This window comes from Lynx canadensis, chromosome A1 (assembly GCF_007474595.2).
Source record: "Lynx canadensis isolate LIC74 chromosome A1, mLynCan4.pri.v2, whole genome shotgun sequence".
Lineage (NCBI taxonomy): Eukaryota > Metazoa > Chordata > Mammalia > Carnivora > Felidae > Lynx > Lynx canadensis.
The window spans coordinates 86,019,031-86,039,150 of NC_044303.2; the positions used below are offsets into that span (position 1 = coordinate 86,019,031).

At 35.1% G+C, this 20,120-nt stretch overlaps 1 protein-coding gene across 4 annotated transcripts in view; it reads right to left on the reverse strand.

The window, feature by feature from the left end:
* LOC115513564 (butyrophilin subfamily 1 member A1-like) overlaps positions 1-20,120 on the reverse strand; it is an 85,785-nt gene that overhangs the window by 35,005 nt on the left and 30,660 nt on the right. For all 4 annotated transcript variants that reach the window (XM_030314828.1, XM_030314811.1, XM_030314820.1 and 1 more), the window contains exon 5: positions 1,602-1,622. In XM_030314828.1, the coding sequence (XP_030170688.1) occupies positions 1,602-1,622 (21 nt within the window). The remainder of the gene's footprint in view (positions 1-1,601; positions 1,623-20,120) is intronic.

A 20,120-nucleotide genomic window follows, 5' to 3' on the forward strand; every position in this document is an offset into this window, starting at 1 on the left:
AGCAAAGCATAGAAATGTCAAATAAATATGGTGTACACCTGAAAAATTCAATAATATAGGCTAAATTCAATTTAAAAAGTACATTACAAAAAAAAAAAAAACAACAACAGTATTTTCTTTCTATATGGAAAGCTGTCTCCAGAGATGGCACTTAAACTTACTGTGTCTAAAATCTCCTACTTCCCAAGATACCTGTGTATATGATTAAGCCCAGAACTCACAATTCAAAATTCCTGCAATAGGAATAGGTACTACTTGTCTTCAATCTCTGACTACCCCAGATTCACATTATCTTTTCAGCTCCAGGGGCCTGTCTCCCCAAGGGCCTAGACTCATTCAGCTAGACTGTGTCCTGGGAATAGGACTAGGAATAATGTTCAATATCTACATCTTACAGTATTGCACTCATTGTAACTAAATGCAAGTACATGCATCTGTCCCAGTCCAAAGTGACAAAGAGAGTGTAATTTCAGTTTTCAAAAGTGCTCTGGTCTTTCCTAATGATTCAACACTTTTCAGTACTTAATAACTTTTTTAATTGATATTGTGATTTCTTTAATTTCTTAATGTTTATTTATTTTTGAGAGAGAGAGGGAGAGAAGAGGCGCAAATAGAGAGGGAGACACAGAATCCGAAGCAGGTTGCAGGCTCCAAGCTATCAGCACAGAGCTCGACTTGGGGCTGGAAGTCATGAACCATGAGATCATAACCTGAGTCAAAGTCGAACTCATGAACCATGATATCATGACCTAAGCCGAAGTCAGATGCTTAAACAACTGAGCCACTCAGGCACCTCGATATTGTGATTTCTTAACCAAAGCAGAAGAATGCTACTTACCTTAGAAACAAGGCTTGGTTTACTCCTAGATATCTTACCACTTATTCTCAAATTGTAATACCAAAAGTTAAATGGCATCAATTTCCATGTAGCCTGGGAAGCTCCATGTCTTTTTCCTGGATTTGATCTGTTTCTTGTGCATTAATACTTTGTATTGTTTTAGCCCATCAGGTAATTATAAATAAAATTTAAATTCTAATGTTAATGGTTCTTAATAGTTTTGTAAATTATCAAGTAAATTTTGATACAGCCACATTCTTCATGGTGTGGCTCCTGGCTGCACAGCATTGGCATTTCTCATATGGGACCTTGTTAGAAATGACAATACTTGAGCCTAACGCAGAAATATTGAATAAAAAATTAAGGGATGTGTCCCAGAATTATGTGCTCTCCATGGCATTCTGATCGATTCTTGGTTTTGAGAACATTTACTTTAGCTGGTCCTTAGAAATAACTTAATGAACATAACAGTACATTGTTTCTGCCCTAGTTCTCTGAAACTGACAAATCACAGCTCCTCCTTAGGGATGTTGTTAGAACAATGTTCATATTTATTAAACAGTTAAATAGCCCTTACTTAAGTTCTCATCCTGGGCTCTCTTTTTTAACATGGATAAGATTAGTCCCGTGGCAACTTGCCTTGCATACACAATTCCTACAATCTTTTCTTTGGATTCATGTTGGTCAGGCACAACTTGAATTTGTGACCCTGTCCTGTAAACAAATGCTTGAACTGCTCTGAGTTAGAAGTAAACCAACTCACCATGCTTCTTCTTGAGTGAACCTAAAAGGAAAAAGAAAAAGAAAAAGAAAAACAGACAAAAATGAATTTATTAGTAGAACTCATCTATGGTGTGGTTGAGCTTCTCTTTTGGCTCACAAGAGGATACTCTATTAATCCAATTTGACATTCAGGTTTTTAGAGAGTTTCCTTCCACTGTTTAAAAGCATCATGAAGTTTGTGTGTGCGTGTGTGTGTGTACATATATACCTATATTTTAAACCTAAAATAGTAGAATACAGGATTAATAAAATGGGAAATAAAGGTAAAACTTTAAAAGACTATTTTTTTTACCATTTATTTCTGAGAGACAGAGAGAGACAGAGCATGAGCAGAGAGAGAGGGAGACAGAATCCTAAGCAGGCTCCAGGCTCCGAGCTGTCAGCACAGAGTCCGATGTGGGCTCGAACTCACAAACGGTGAGATCATGACCTGAGCCTGAGTCGGATACTTAACCGAGCCACCCAGGCACCCCTAAAAGACTTTAAATCAATAGCCTGGGGTTAATTATTTCTAACTGCAATGCAATCATTATAGAGAAAAATACCTTATTATTTTAAATATTGTGAATATATATATATATATATATACACACACACACCATATGTAAATTATATAAATATATAAGACTATATGTAGGATAGATAGATAGGAAGATAGATACATGATAGATAAATATAATTATAAGATACCATCTGACTTCTTAATTATTATTAAGTGTATAATCTTTGGCAGTAGTACATTCCACTGTTGTGCAAATATCACCACTATTTCTGAAATATTTTTATCACACTGCACAGAATATCTACATTAATCAGTAACCTCCCACTGTCTCAAACTTCCAACTCCCTTTAACTCTATGTCTGTTTCTATAAAATCTGATTAGTCTAGTTATTTAATATCAGTTAATCATGCAATATTTCCCTTTTTGTGTCAGGCTTATTTTACTTGGTATAATGTTTTCAAGGCTCATTCATGTTGGACTATATATCACAATATCATCCCTTGCTATGAATAATGAATAATATTTCACTATTTTATGTAATATAGTTAATTTGCCCATTCATGTAATGATGAACATTTGTGTTGTTTCTATATTTTGGCTGCTATACATAATGCCACGATGAATATTGGCATAAAGAAACTCTTCAACTCCTTGTTTTTAATTATTTGGAGGTATGTTACTAGGAATGGAATTGCTTGATCATATGGTAATTATATTTATAGTTTTTTTGAGGAACTGCCAAAAGTTTTCCACGATGGCTGCAGCATTTGAAATTCCCACCAGCAATGTCCAAGGGTTGTAATTTCTCCATATTCTTCCCAACACTTGTTATTTTCACTTTTAAAAATAATATAGCCCTCCTAAAAGGTGTGAAGTGGTATCTCATTGTGGTTTTGGTTTTCATTTCCCTAATGACTAATAGTGTTGAGCTTCTTTTCATGTACTTCTTTGCCATTTTATATCTTCTTTAGAAAAATATGTATTTTTTTTTCTATTTTCAAATTAGGGTTGTTTGTTTTGTTGTTGAATTTGTAAAGTTCTTTATGTGCTCTTGAGATAAAACCCTTATTTGATATATATTTTCCAAATATTTTCTCCCATTCGGTAATTTGTCTTTTATCTCTCTTGGTAATGTCCTTTGATACAAAGTAGTTTCAAATGTCAATGAAGTTCTGAGCACCTTGCTGGCTTAGTCTGTGGAGCAGGCAGCTTGATTGTGCAGTTATATGTTTGAGCCCCACATTGGGTGTAGAGATTCCTTAAAAATAAAATCTCTAAAAAGTTAATTAAAGAAGTCAGTGAAGTTCAATTTATGTGTTTTGTTTCCCCCTTTGGTGTTTGTGCTTTTGGTGTCCTGTTTAAGAGTACAAGGTCATGACTTGCCCATGTTATCTATTCTATACTTTTTTATTAATCTTTATTTCACTGATATATTTTGAGTTAGTTTTTCTATATATATGAAGCAGAGATCCAACTTCATTCTTTTGCATGTGGAAATGCAGTTATTCCAGAAACACTTGTTAAAGGGACAATATTTACACATAGAATGGACTTTGAGCTTTTGTGAAAATTCAATTTGCAATAAAGGTGTAGGTTTACTTATAGACTCTCAATTCTATTTCATTGATACAGATATGATATACATGATAAAGAGATGAAAGATAGATAGATAGAAGTTAGACAGATAGATAGATATTTATTCAATAACCACACCTTTTTGATTACTGTAGCTTTGCAGTAAGTTTTGAAATGAGAAATTATGATCCCTCTTTGTTCTTCAATTTCAAGATTTTTTTTGTTGTTGCTATCCATGGCCTCTTGTGATCCATAAAAATTTGTATACCAGTTTCCCCACTGTAAGAAGTGAGCTTGGAGTTTTGATAGTGATTGCATTAAGTCTGCTGATCACTTAAGTAATATTGGCATCTTAATCATACTAAATTTGCATTTTTATGAATTCGTGATTTCTTTCCATTTTAAGTCTTTAATTTCTTTCATAAATGGTCTGTAGTTTTTAGTGTGCAATTTTTTACATCCTTGTTTAATTCATTTTCTCCTTGCTTAATTTTCTAGACACTATTGTAAACAGAACTGACTTTTATATATTTTTTTCTGATTTTTTTCAGGTCTATAAATATATAACTAATTTTTGTATGTTGATTTTCTACCCTATGAATTTGATAAATTGATTCATTATTTCTATTAACTTTCTTGTGGGTTGTTTGATTTCAACATAGAGGATGATGTCATCTGTGAATAGATTTTGTTTCAATTTTTATTTTCCAATATGAATATCTTTTATGTATTTTTCTTTTCCAGTTGCTCTGGATAGAACTTTCAGTACAATGTGTTGAATAGACGTGGTAAAACTGGCAAATTGTTCTTGTTCCTGACTTGAGGAAGAAAGCTTTCAGTTTTTCCCTTTTCATATAGTGCAAACTTGTGGATTTTGAAAACCTTCCCTTTCTTATGTTGAGGTAATTTCCTTATATTCCTATATTTATTAATGCTTTTAATAAGAAAGAGTGATAGATTTTTTTTAAATGTCTTTTCTGTGTCACTTGAGATTATCATGTAGGCTTCTACCTTTAATTCACTACTATGGCCAATTACATTATTTGATTTTCTTATATTGAAACACTCTTGTATTCCCGGGAAAATTCCACTTGGTTATAGTGCATGAATCTTTTCATATGCTGTTTAAGATGCTTTTAGATTCAGTTTGGTTGCATTTTGTTAAATACTCGTAAGGATATTAGTCTGTATCCTCTTTTTTTCTTTCTTTCTTTCTTTCTTTCTTTCTTTCTATCAATCAGGCTTTGGTATCAGGGTAATGCTTGCCTCATAAAACGATTTATGGAGAGTTCTGGACTCTTCTATTCCTTGGAAGTGCTGTGAAGCATGGTTTTTAATTCTTTAAATTTTTATACAATTCACCACTAAAGTCATATTGCCCTGAAAATTCTTATTTTGAAAGACTTACGTTTACGTATTCAATTTTGTTACTTTTTATAGGTCTGTTGTGATATGGTAGATTATTTTGAGTCAGTTTTGATAATTTTTGTGTTTCTAGAGATTTGTTCAATATGTCTTGATTATGCAATTTTTGGTAAGCAATTGTTCATAATATTCTCATTGTAACTCGGATTTATTCACAGATCCTAGTACTGTCCCCTTTCATTTATGCTTTGTTTGTGTTCTCTTTTCTTCTATTTTTCTTTCCAGTCTAGTCAAATGCTTTTAAACTTTTTTGACTTTATAAAAGGCACTATAAAGTGACAATTTATTTTTTTTTCTATTCTATATTGTTTCCTTTTCTTCTCTCAGCTTTTCATTTAAATTGCTCTTTTTTTTTAATCTTCTACTTCCTCACGTCTAATTTTATTTACTAAGGATGTTAATTTAGAACTGTGTTGTTTACAACTATAGTTTTCTCTATGGCCACTTTCTTCACTGTATTCCGTAAACTTTGTTATGTTGTGTTCTTTTTCACTTTCATTCATCTATATTTTCTAATTTCTATCATAATTTTTACTAAATTGTTTTGTATTGTTGAGTTTTTACATATTTCTAAATTTTCCAAGTGATGTTTAAAAAGTCTAAATATGACTTCAAACTTTCAAAGTGGATTAAGGCATGCTTATTGAGTCACCGTCCAATTTACACTTGTAATGAAGATCAGTCACCCCAACCAACACTGTAACTTTTTTCTGCCTGTTGGCTCAGACACATAAGGATTCCTATGTGGCCAGGTGGCACTCTCAACTTCCAGTTCGGTTGGAATTATTGTTGTATATCCCAATGGAACATTCCTCCCTCTGGAACAAAGTCTGCTAGGCCAACAGAACATAAAGTCATGGGAAAAAAATTAAAATTTTGTTTATGGTTCACTGTAGGTAACTGTGAATGATGCCACTCCATTGGCTCTGCTTTGATTTCAAGATTTGTGAATTAAGATAATCAGCACCATTGATTGAATGCTGATTCAGAGCAGACACATTCTTCAGGATAAAGTTCTCCTGGTCCTGTGAATATTGCAACCTACTTGGTGTTCTACTTGAGCATTTAAAGTTTATTTACTACCTTGCCCTTCGTTGAGATATCACACTGTTCCATAATATTGATGACATGCTGATTGGACCTAGTGATAAATTGTAACAACTATTCTATACTTATCAGTAAAAAAGGGGGTGGAAACATTTCAGACTAAAATTCAGGGCTTGTCTAGAAACTTCTAAGGGTGCAGTGGTTTGGGACATGTTGAGATATTCTTTCCAAGGTACATGATAAGTTGTTGCATCTGGACCTTCCTACAACCAAGAATGAGGCACACCATTCATTGGGCAGCATTGGATTTGGTAGGCAATATTTTCCCCAGTTGGGTGTGTTATTTTCTCTCATTTACAGATTCAATAGTCTGCTCGTTTCGTGTGGGACCCTGAACTAGGTCTATATTATTGTGGAAGCTGTTTTGTCTCTACTCTGGTGAGACACAGTGACATTTTTGGTCTCCTAGAATTAGTGTAGGTTCAGATATAGTGTGTAGTCATCTCAAATTGTCTATTTCCCTTACTGCAATGTACATTTACTCTGGTAAAAGTCTTAGAACCCTTGGGGAAAGTCTGTGAGAAAGTTTGAGTATCAATTTTCAATAATATGGTGGAGTTAATTCTCAAAGAAACACAAATTGCCATTACTTAAGGACTTTGATCTATAAATTGGCTCAAATCAGAAAATGATTGAATGACTGTGACTATGTTTTTTTATGATTTAAGTTAGGCTTCTGTTTACCTGACTTAGAACTTTTCTGCTTGTACAAATCAAGCAAAAATTTAGCAGACTTCCTATCTATTTTACTTCTAAAACCACCGTGTTTAGTCAACTGCATAAGTCTGCATGAGTCAGACTCCTAAAAATGCTGCTTTGACTCTGCTGTCCATTACAGTAGTCCCACCCCCTGTGCCTTTGGAGGTTGAGTGCCTCCACCTAACCCTTACCACCTTGGGGTCTAATTCCTCCCACTGCATTTAAAATTTTCAAGTAAGTGACTGAATTTACCACTGTGAATTCTGACCCAGAAAGATGAGTGATCACAGTACACTTCAAGGATGTTCTTAATGAGGCTCGTCTCATAAATTTATTCCTCACAGTTATGATGTGAGGTATGTCATTTAGACCCTCCTAGCATGGGTGACTGGTCTTAAAAAACAAATTCATTCTAACTTTCTAATCTACCTAAATCTTCAAATTCCTTCCTTCACATTAAAGAAAATAATGTCTGGTATACCCAGTTCACTTACATTTGTTGTTCAGTGTTTCATCCAAACAAAGTGCTTTCTGACCACTTGAGTTGCAACATTAATAAAATGCAGACTTCATACCAATAAAGTTTACCTGATCCAAATTTATGTCCCTTCTACAATTATTCCATACACTTAATATCCATTCCCACTCACATTACATGCATTATTACTTGTATTAATTGGAAAACTTAAGTTTCTGGGGCGCCTGGGTGGCGCAGTCGGTTAAGCGTCCGACTTCAGCCAGGTCACGATCTCGCGGTCCGTGAGTTCGAGCCCGGCGTCGGGCTCTGGGCTGACGGCTCAGAGCCTGGAGCCTGTTTCCGATTCTGTGTCTCCCTCTCTCTCTGCCCCTCCCCCATTCATGCTCTGTCTCTCTCTGTCCCAAAAATAAACGTTGAAAAAAAAATTTTTTTAAAAATAAAAAAAAAAAGAAAACTTAAGTTTCTAAGTTACACTCCTTTAGATTGTATCACACCTCCACATGGGTTACACTTTAATACCACATTTAGGATTCTGCTGTGACTCAAGTCTAATTAGAAATATAGAAGCAAAAAGGTGCTGTAAGTCTTGTGACAATCAGCATTATCTTGTAAGGCAATTTCCTCAGAGGAAACCATTATTAATTTTAGGCAATACAGAGTTAACCTCCATCAGGTGGAGGTGGACTCAGAGGCCAGTGTGGGTAAGGATGCCGCTGCTACTGAGGTTATGCAGGACACTTCTGTGGGCTGGGAGGTCAAATCTACTAGAACTGAGGAGGGAAATTTTCATGGAGGTAGGTAAGTTTCTTCCATTGGTTAAAAAAAAATCAGAATTTAGGGGCCACATGTTCCCAGGTTCACCAGGGTCTCCCCATACCCACCTCAACATATAAAATTCCATTCTCCTTCACCAGTGTTGTCACTTTAAGAGTGGATAACATTTAGGGGAGCCTGGGTGGCTTAGCTGGTTAAGCATCCAACTCCACCTGTGGTCATGATCTCACAGTTCGTGATTTGAAGCCCCGCATCAGGCTCTGTGATGGCAGCTCAGGCCTGGAGCCTGTTTCAGATTCTGTGTCTCCCTCTCTCTCTGTCTCTCCCCTGCTTGCACTCTCTCTCTCTGTCTCTCTCAGAAGTAAACATTAAAAACATTTTTTTAAAAATTTCAAAAAAGAGTAGATGACATTCAGTACTGGGAGTTTAACTTATGTTTCAATTCTCCTAGTCACAGGCTGAGGTTCTGTGTTTGGTTTTAAGCAATTTTAACCATGCAACTACAAGAAGTAAGGGACTTCTTCAAGGCACACATAGAAGTTCTTAGATTATTTATGTCACACTTGAGCTGAAAACTGTAGTCCCTGAGTTCATCTTTTTCTTGCATCACTTTGCCTAGTGGAAATAGGAGTAACCAAGCAATATCATTACATTTTTAGTTTAAAAAAATGAAAAATATCATATGCAGTCATGCAACTACTTGTTTCTTATAAGTGGTTGATTAGGAATATCCAAAGCAGATATTTGGCATATTTCTATAAACAGTCAAAAACATGAACTATCTGTGCTCTCTTTACTACTGGAAATAGAGTCATTAATATATTTTTAAGTTTATATTTTTAGAGGGAGAAAGAGCCAGCGAGCAGGGGAAGGTGCAGAGAGAGGGAGAGAATCCTAAACAGTCTCTTTAGTGTCAGCACATAGCTTGACACAGGACTCAAGCCCATAACTGGGAGAATCATGACCCTAAGTCAAAATCAAGAGCAGAAGCTTAAAAGACTGAGCCACTGAGGTGCCTTAAGTCACTAGTATCTTCAAATCTAATCAGAACCAACCCATCCTTAAAATGATGTTTCTCTAGATCCACTCTTAGTAACAAATTCTGTATTAGTCCATGTTCTCCTGGAAACAGAACCAATAATGGTATAAAACTTATAGGTGATAGATCATATACATATCTCTATCTATCTATCTATCTAATCTACTGGTAGGGAGAAAGAGAGAAAGAAAGAGGAAGAGAGAAAGGAAAAGAAATTTAATAATGTAGGCTTAGCTCACACATTTCTGGAGGTTGAGAAATCCCAAATTGGCCACTTTTAGGCTGGAGACCCAGAAAACCCCATTGTGTAGTTCCAGTCAAAATCTAGTGGCCTAACAAGCATGACATCCAATCACATAAGTCTCAATCTGAGTCTGAAGGACTAATAGTTGAGCAGGCCAATGGTGTAAATTCTGGTCTGAGTCCAAAGGCCTGAAACTCAAGTGCGTCAATATCCAACAGTAGGAAATGGATGTCCCACTTCAAGAACAGAGTTAATTCTCTGTTATTCACCCTTTTTGTTCTATTCTGGGCATCAATGGATAGGATGATGACTACCTATATTGGTGAAGATTATCTTCTTTACTTACTGTATTAATTTAAATGTAAATAACTTTCATAAACACTCCTACAGACAAATCCAGAAATGCTTTATCAGTTATTTTGACATCATTTAACTTATTCAAGTTGAGACACAAAATTTACCATTACAGTGTTCCACAAGTCCCTTAGACTGTTAATTTTTCTATATATTTTTTTGCTTTTCAGATTTAACATTTACAATCATCACTAATTATTTAGAACATGTATTCAAAATGCATTTGAACCCCTCTAGTAAATTTTAAATTTTATTTATTGAATTTTATAGCTCCACAAGTTTTGTTTGATTTTTTATATTTTTGTATTTTTATTAAAATTTTATTTTGTCCATTTAGTTTTCCTGGTTTCCTTTGTTCTTCCCTCCTTCCTTCCTTCCCTACTTCCTTCCTCTAATTCTTTCCCTTTCTTTAATATTTTTTTGTTTATTTACGTTTTGAGATAGTGAGAGACAGAGCACAAGTGGAGGAGAGGCAGAAAGTGAGGGAGACACAGAATCCAAAAATACTCCAGGCTCTGAGCTGTCAGCACAGAGCCTGACGAGGGACTTGAACTCAGAGCCTTGAGATCATGACCTGACCTGAAGTCGGACACCCAACCGACTGAGCCACCCAGGTGCCCCCATCCTTTCCGTCCCTCCATCCTTTCCTTCCTTCCTTCCTTCCTTCTCTCCTTCCTTCCTTCTTTCCCTCCTTCCTTCCTTCCACCATTCCTTCTTTTCTTTTTTTTCTTTTCTTTCATTCTTTATCTTTCTTTCTTTCTTTCTTTCCTTCTTTCTTTCCATAGTGTTCTTTAGCTACTTGATTATATTTTAAAACTTGCTTTAGATGGCTTATTTCACTTAGCATTACACTCTCCAGTTCCATCCACGTTGCTACAAAGGGCCATATTTCATTTTTTCTCATTGCCACATAGTACTCCATTGTGTATATATACCACAATTTCTTTATCCATTCATCAGTTGATGGACATTTAGGCTCTTTCCATAATTTGGCTATTGTTGAGAGTGCTGCTATGAACATTGGGGTACAAGTGCCCCTATGCATCAGTACAAAGCATAAGAGACTGTTAAAAACTGAGAACAAACTGAGGGTTGATGGGGGGTGGGAGGGAGGGGAGGGTGGGTGATGGGTATTGAGGAGGGCACCTTTTGGGATGAGCACTGGGTGTTGTATGGAAACCAATTTGTCAATAAATTTCATAAAAAAAAAAATAAAAAAAAATAAAAAAAAATAAAACTTGCTTTAGAGTCCTTTTTTGGTAAGTCATAGCTCTTCTTCAAGAATATTTTGTTGAAGTTGTTGTTTAGTTACTTTCCAAAGTTATCTTTACAAAGATCATACATAATCATGTATGGCCAATGAAGTCCATGTTCTTTAACTTGTATTCAGCTAGTTGTTTAGAAATATATTTACTTGAATTTCAGGAACTAAAAATGTATTAAATAAAAAAAAAAAAAAGCAAAGAAACAAACAAAAAAGAAAGGCAAATGTCTCCCCTAGTGTTTGCTGATTGGTTTTGTTCATGGCTCTCCATTAACACTCAGAGTTTTACTGAGCCTGAAGAAAACCCATGATAAAAAAAAATTGTATTTTTGTAAGACTTTTTCCGAATGAGGCTTACTTTGGACATGCATGAGGCTGTTTGTGAATGCCCTGGCTTCCCTAAGAAACTTCCCAGAGTTTATCTTAGGCAGTCTATTGTTTGGTTTGACTACCATGTTTTGTTCAGTCCTCTAAGAATTGCTAGTTCAGCTTGTAGTGTTTTGGAGAAATGCTAAGTGCTCTTTAACTCTCAATTCTGAGATAGGCAAAACCAAGATAAACATCTTACATCAGTCTGTCAAGTAACATCCACACAGATTGGAATAGATATATGTAATAATTTATGAATTATCTGCCCTTCTCTCTGTCAACTCAGGGAAATGGGTCCAGACTTTTAATGCAGATTCCTGCAATTTCCTAATGAAGACCCTTAATGCAACAGAGACAGGGTAAATCAAAAGCAACTAAAATTGACACAAAACTCCCCTACCATTTGAATGGTCACTTCATTAATTTAGTTTCTGCTTACTTGTTGTAAATTTTTTATTTTTGTTCAGAATTCTGACAAATTGGTTATGATCAATTCTGAGACTTTGTTTTGATGTTTCTGTATGGGAATGAGAGCTTAGGGTTGGCAACTCTGTCATTTTGCTCACTGTTTAGAAAACAGCTTTTAAATGCTACTTTCACTTTCACAACTGCTGATGCCAATTTTTTAGAGGGTAAGATTTGTGCCAGAGAAAGGTTAACATTCATCAAATACATGATTCTAAGACTGTTGGTTCATATTGTCTTTAAATATCAATACCTTGATCAAAAGTACACATGCACTGAGCACCAAGACACTAAGTAATTTTTTTTGGCAAAATGATTAAAACACATTTTCTTCCCACAAAAGTACTGAAATCACACCTGTAATGTGCCTGTCATGTTCTTAATGTACAACCATCCTGATGCATAGTATTTCTTAATAAATGCATCCAAAATAAATGAATAAATGTGTATCCTTTAGTATGAGTGTAGCAGATCATTGGTAAGTCACTCTTACAACCTATAGTACACAGTTACAAGTTTAATTTGGTTTTAACATTCAGAAATATGTACAGAGACCCAAAGTAATCTGTTTTAAGAAAAGTAATTAATTGAACAAATTTTAAATATATATTACCAACAATAAATTATATGACTATTTAATTGTTTTTTCCCTGGAGTTAGCTCAGGCTAATATCTGTATTAAAAAAATAATATAAAATGAAAATAGCAAAAAAAAATGTATTGTGGATCTGTTTGGAAAATGGTGATGTAGTAGGACTCTGAACTCTTCTCTACCACCGATACACCAAATCTACACACTGAATTTACAGAGTAATTCCTCCTGAAAAAAAGAGGTTATGGCTTACTGGACAGTTTCTACATAACAAAAAGATAGAAAAGGGCAAGATATATAGAGATATGGAAATAAACGTAATCTTGCCCCCAGTGCTGTAAATTTTAGTGAAATAAGATAGTACTAAGGAACTATGAGCAGATTTGTCTGCCCTAGGGCACAAAATATTCCTGTAGTTTAAAGAGGTAACTAGAATATAATGGAACCAGCCCTAGAATCCTGCCAAATGGTGGGGGAACTGGTAGAACTCTCTCTGTGTGGGAGGGGCTGGTAGCACCACTGTTTGTCCCACACCATTGACTTTAATACTGCATACAGGGACATAGTTTAAGAAGCATAAGTGGCTTGCCTCAGTGAGCCCCAGACTCCTGACCCATGCCAGCCCTGGACATTCTGTAGCACATAAAAAAAAGCCATAGTTTAAAAAGACCAACTAGAATAGAGAAGAGCCCTAGAATGCCACCAAATCACATAGGAGTTTCTGTGACTATCTATAGATCCAAGGGGCTGTCAAATATAATGCTTTATATTCTTTCACCCACCCTTAAGGATAAATACAGAGCCAAGTGTACAAAGCAGGTTAGCATCAAAATTGTCTTCCTAACTTGTTTACACCAAGTGCCACACCCCTGCACTATGATGGGATTACCCTTCTCACTCAAACTTGCCTCAGTCCTAGTGCAGTAGGCTCCACCCCCATGTGGAGCATAAACCCTACCCACACCACATCTCCCAACCAGAGAGTTCTGAAAATCTTTTGTTCTTATTGAGGTAGTGTCAGGTCTCATTTGAGAAGTAGACCAGAGTCTCACCTCAAACACTGCCCACAGAAGGCAAGGGGAGCCTCCTAAAATGACTGGTCTAAAAGTTATATCATCTAAAGCACTATAGCAGAATACATACAGCACTCATACAAGAAACTTCATGAAATGCCAGGTCCTAGATAATACACAGTCTGTTCTTCATAAAGTCATTATTTTCAGGTGCAGGAGACATAACCAGCTTTTCTGACATGCTGTAGAGGGCAGGTAATTAGACAGAATGGAAGGGTGGATGACTGTGCCTCAAATGAAAAAATAAGATAAGGCCGTGATCAGAAATCTAAGCCAAACAAATAAACATACCTGATGGAGAATTTAAAACAACATTCATAAAGATACTCACTAGGCTTGAGAAAAGAATAGAAGACATCTGAGAGAAACTTACCATAGATATAAAAGAGTGAGAAAAGAATAATTAAGAAATTAAAAATGTATAAACAAGGTTGGAAACAGGCTTGATGAAATAAAGAGAAGGATGCAAGAAGCAGAGTGACAAATTAGTGACTATTTTTCCATAGAAAAAATATGGAAAATAAAGAAGCTGAACAAATGAGAGAGCAAAGAATTATGGAACAGGAGAATAAACTTAGGGAACTCAGTGACTACATCAAACGTAATAACATTTATATTATTGGGGTCTCAGAGAGAAAAAGAAAAATAAGGGGGCAGAAAATTTATTTGAAGAAATAATATCTAAACAACTGCCTAATCTGGGGAAGGGAACAGACATCCTGATCCAGGAGGCAGAGAGAACTCCAATCAAAGCAACAAAAGCAGGCCAACACCAAGTCATATTGTAATTAAATTTGCAATATACACTGACAAAAGTAGTCCTTAACATACAAGGGAAGACCCATATACTAGGGTCAAATCTTTCCACAGAACTTTGAGTAGAAAGGAAACATATAAATTAGCAGAACTGAAATTGGAAGAAATAGAAACCTTGTTCAAAGCAGTAACCAAAAATAAATTGAATCAGTAATCAAAAAAACTCCCAATGAACAAATATCTAGGGCCATTTATATTCATAGGCAAATTCTATCAAAAACTTAAAGAAGAGTTAATAACTGTTATTCTCAAATTTTTCACAAAAAAATAGAAAAGGAAGGAAAACTTCCAAATTCATTCTAAGGGGCCAGCTTTGCCATGATACCAAAACTGAATAAAGTATTCACTGAAAATTAAACTACAGTCCAATATCACTGATGAACATGGATGCAAAAATTCTCAATAAAATACTAGCAAACTGACACACACACACACACACACACACACCTTTAAAAAACTCATTCATATGATCAAGTCAAATTTATTCCCAGTTGTAAGGGAGGTTCAATATTCATGAACATGTCAACATGATATACCACATTAAAAAAAAAAAAAGAAAAGAAAGAATAGGAATCATATGACCATTTCAATAGATGCAGAAAGAGCATTTGACAAGGTAGAGTATTCATGATTAAAAAAAAAAGCGTTGAAAAGTATGTTTGGAGGGAACACATCTCAAAATAATGAAAGTCATAAGGTAAAATTCACAGCAAATATCCTCAGTGGGGCAAATTGAGAACTTTTACTTTATGGTCAGGAAAGAAAGACAGTGCTGACCATTCTCATAACTGTTATTTAACATAGTACTGGGAGTCTTGGCTATTGCAATCAGACAAAATAAAGAGAAAAAGACATTTAAATCAGCATAAGGAACAACTCAAACTTTCAGTATTTGCAGATAACATGATGCTCCACATATGAAACCAGAAATACTAACTCAAAAAACTACTAGAACTGATATACAAATTCTGTTAATCTGAAGGATACAATATCAACATATAGAAACCTGTTACATTTGTATAAATCACTGCAGAAAGGACAATTTAAATAACCAATCCCATTTAAAATTGCACCAAATACAATAACATATATACAAATAACCTAACCTAAGAGGTGAAAAACCTGTTTTCTGAAAAGTATAAAACACTCATGAAAGAAATTGAAGAGGACACAAAGGAATGGAAAGACATTCCTTGTGCATGGATAGGAAGAACAAATATTGTTAAATGTCTATATTACCAAAAGTGATCTACACATTTAAGGTAATCCTTATCAAAATACTAACAGCATTTTTCACAGAGTTGCAAAAAACAATCTTAAAATTTGTAGGGAACTACAAAGACCTCGACGAGAAAAAGCGATCATGCAAAAGAAGAGTAAAGCTGGGAGAATTATAATTCCATATTAAGTTATATTACAAAGCTGTAATGGTCAGAACAGTATGTTAGTGGCACAAAAGTAGACACAGTGATCAATGGATCTTAACAGAAAACCCAGAAATGAGCTCACAAGTATGTGGTCAATTAAACTTTGACAAAGCAGGAAAGGATTACCACTAGTAAAAGAAAGTCTCTTCAAAAAATCGTGTGAAGAAACTGGACAGCTACATGGCAAAGAATGAAACTGGATCACTTTCTTACACCATTCAGAGAAGTAAATTGCAATAAGAATAAAGACCTAAATGTGAGACCTGAAACCATACAAATCCTAGAGTATAACATAGGCAGTAGTTTGACATTGGTCATAGTAACTTCTTTCTTGATATCTGTCTTGAGGCAAGGATAACAAAAGTAAAAAAATAAATAAATAAATAAAGTACTGGGGCTTCATCAAAATAAAAACCTTCTGCAAAGGGAAGGAAACACCAAAACTAAAAGGCAAGCTATGGAATGGGAGAAGATATTTACAACTGGCACAGGTGAGAAAAGAGTTATTATCCAAAATATATAGAGAACTTACAAACTCAACACCCCAAAAATGAATAATCCAATCATAGCATAGGCAGAAGAAATGAATAGATATTTTTACAAAGGAAACATTAAGATGAACAAAGACAAGGAAAGACGCTCAACATTAGTCAGCATCAGAAAAATACAAATGGAAACTACCATAAGATATCACCTCACAACTGCCAAAATGGCTACAATTAACAACACAGGAAATAGCATTTGTTCATAGGATGTCGAAAAGGCAATTGCTCACGCACTGTTGGTGGGTATACAAACTGGTGAGTCACCCTGGAAAATAGTATTGAGGTTCTTCAAAAAGTTAAAAATAGAACTACCCTATGATTGAATATTTGCACTACTTGGTATTTACCTAAAGATACAAAAGTACTAATTCTGGGCTATATGTACCCTGATCTTTGTAGCAGCATTATCTACAATAGTGAAATAGTGTAAACAGCCCACTTCTGTCAAGTGATGGATGGATATATATATATATATATATATATGTAACAAAATACCTATATACAAAATAACTACATTATGTATATATATACAGATATGTAACAAAATATATACACACAATAACTACAATTATATATATGCATCTGTAATAAAATAGATATACACATAACTGCAATTATATATATATGTATATACATACACACACACACATATATACACATACACAATGGAATATAACTCAGCGATATAAAATAATTAAATCTTTCATTTGCAATAATATGGATGAATCTAGAGAATATTATGCTAGGAAAAATAAGTGAGTCAGAGAATGACTAATACCATATGATTTCTCTCATATTTGGGTTTTAGAAACAGAACAAATGCTCAACGAGGAAAAATAAAGAAATTGAGAGGGGAAAATCAAGTAAAAGATGTTTAACAATGGAGAACCAACTGATGGTTGCCAGAGGAGAGGTGGGTGAGGCAATGGATTAAATAGATGATGGAAACTAAGGAGAGTAGTTTTGATGAGCACTGGTGTTATATGCAAGTGTTGAATTACTATATTGTGCATGTGAAACTAATATAACCCTGCATTCCAAATAACTATTTTTTTTTAAAAAAGTTAAAAGAAAGGAGCAACTAAAATATAAAGGATCCAGCCCTAGAACTCTACCAAATGGCAGGGGAGCTAATGAAACTCACCCTTGGTCAAAGGGTCTTCATTAAAACACAGGTTATATTTTCCCTCCATATTAATAGTATGGATAGGAATAGAGTCCAGAACCTTTAGCTGGCTAACTCCTTAGTGATCCACAGACCTAGTCCACACCAGCCAGCCACTACACTAATGATGAGCCAGTGCAGTATACACCAGGGCACACTGGGTCTACACTCAGTACAGCTCCAGCTGAATCACCATGATATCACAGGTGCAAAACACAGTGGAACGCTCCAGGACTGCATCAGTCTGACTCCAAACATCTTACCAGGCAAAGGCCTGCCACAAAATGTCCAGGGAACACCTGGCCAGAACCCACCTCAGATACGGAGCCCTGCCAGAGACCCCTGAGTGTGGTGATCCCCAGTATTACCACAGCCAGATCCCACTTAATATTTGGCTACACCTTTATGGCAGCCAGAGTATATTGAGCACTCTGCTCCAGGGCCCGTGGAAACCACAGTTCCAGCCATCTAGCCACTAGACACTAAAAACAGTCTACACAGAGGATAACTATACACATGATCATTTCTTCAAGTTCAGGAAAATGAGCTGTTTTGCCTAATTCATAGAAAGACACACACACACACACACACACACACACACACTAAATGAGCAAAATGAGAATATGTTCCAAATGAAAGAAGTAGAAAAAATGTCAAGAAAACAGAATGAAATGAAGGTAATCATATACCTAATGAAGAGTTCAAAGTAATGTTTCAAAATATGCTCACAGGTGTGGAGAGTAAATGAACTCAGTGAGAATTTTAACATATGTAGGAAAATATAAAAATCAGAGTTGAAGAATACAGTGAGTATAATAAAATTGTGCTAAAGGGAATCAACATTAGCTTAGAGAATACAGGAGACTAGACCAGTGATCTTGAAGACAGGGTCATGGAAAGCACCCAAGAAGAAAAGCAAAAAGAAAAATAAATAAAAATGAGGGTAAACTAAAGGATCTATGAGATAACATCAAGTGAATAAGTGTTTACATCATATGGTTTCCAGAAAGAGAAAAGAGAAAGGAGGCAGAAAACTTACTTGAAGAAATAATAGTGGAAAAATTCACTAACTTGATGAAGGAAACAGACATCCAGGTACCAAAGCTCAGAGACATCCAATGAGGTTCACACCATGACACTTAATAATTAAAATATGGAAGACTAAATATGAAGAGATAATTTTAAAAGCAAAAAAAGAGGGGTGCCTGGGTGGCTCAGTGTGTTAGTGTCTGACTCTTGATTTTGACTCAGGTTATGATCCCAGGTTGGTGAGATCAACCCTATATAGAGCTCCATGCTGAGGGTGGAGCCTGACTGAGATTGCCTCCCTCTCCCGCTTTGTCTCATCCCCCTTTGTACTAAATACATACATTCATACATACATGCATGCATACATACATACATACATACATAAATGCAGAAATATTGGAGCAAGTAGTTACTAAAAAGGAAAATCCCAATAAGTCCATGAGCTGATTTTTTTTAGCCTAAACATGTAGAGCAAAAGGGAGTGACCTACTGTATTCAGAGTTTTGAAAAGAAAAAAATAAATAAAAACTACAACCAAGAACAGTGTAGATGGCAAGGCTATCATTCAGAATTCAAAGAGAGATAAAGACTTTCCTAGAAAAAGAAAAGTTAAAAGAGGTTATAGCCATTAAACAGGCCTTACAAGAAGTGTTAAAAGGACTTTTAAGTGAAAACGAGTAGACCATAATGAGAAGGAAGACATTTATGAAAGGAAAAAAAAAAAAAATCGCGAGTAAAAGCAAAATACAGTAAAGTTAGTAGAGTAGACATGTAAAAAGTCAGCATAATGGTTAAAAAACAAAACTATTAAAATCAATTATATCTAAAAAATTTGATAAGGGGACTCACAACATAAAAGGATGTAAAATATGACTATATAGATAGATGATATAGATAGATAAATAGATACATAGGTACATAGATACATAGATATAGAGATAATAGAGATAGGTGATATAGATGATATAGACAGATATCAATAGATTGATGATAGATGATAGAGATAGATAGATATAGATATATATAAATGTAGATGTTGATGTAGATTTAGATGCAGATGCACATATAGATATAGATAGATACATAAAATGGAGAGTGAGAAGATAAATGAAGTTCATTTAAAATGTATTTGAGGGGCGCCTGGGTGGCGCAGTCGGTTAAGCGTCCGACTTCAGCCAGGTCACGATCTCGCGGTCCGTGAGTTCGAGCCCCGCGTCGGGCTCTGGGCTGATGGCTCAGAGCCTGGAGCCTGTTTCCGATGCTGTGTCTCCCTCTCTCTCTGCCCCTCCCCCGTTCATGCTCTGTCTATCTCTGTCCCAAAAATAAATAAACGTTGAAAAAAAAATTAAAAAAAAAAAATAAAAAAAAATAAAATGTATTTGAATTTAATTGAACGTGAACTTATGTTAAAATGTTATATACTTACGATCTTATGTATGAACCTCATGGTAACCATTAACCAAAAACTTATACTAGATATTACAAAAATATAAAGAAAAAGCCAAGAATCCCATTAAGTAAAGTAACGAATCACAAGAAAAGAGAACAAGGGAGGA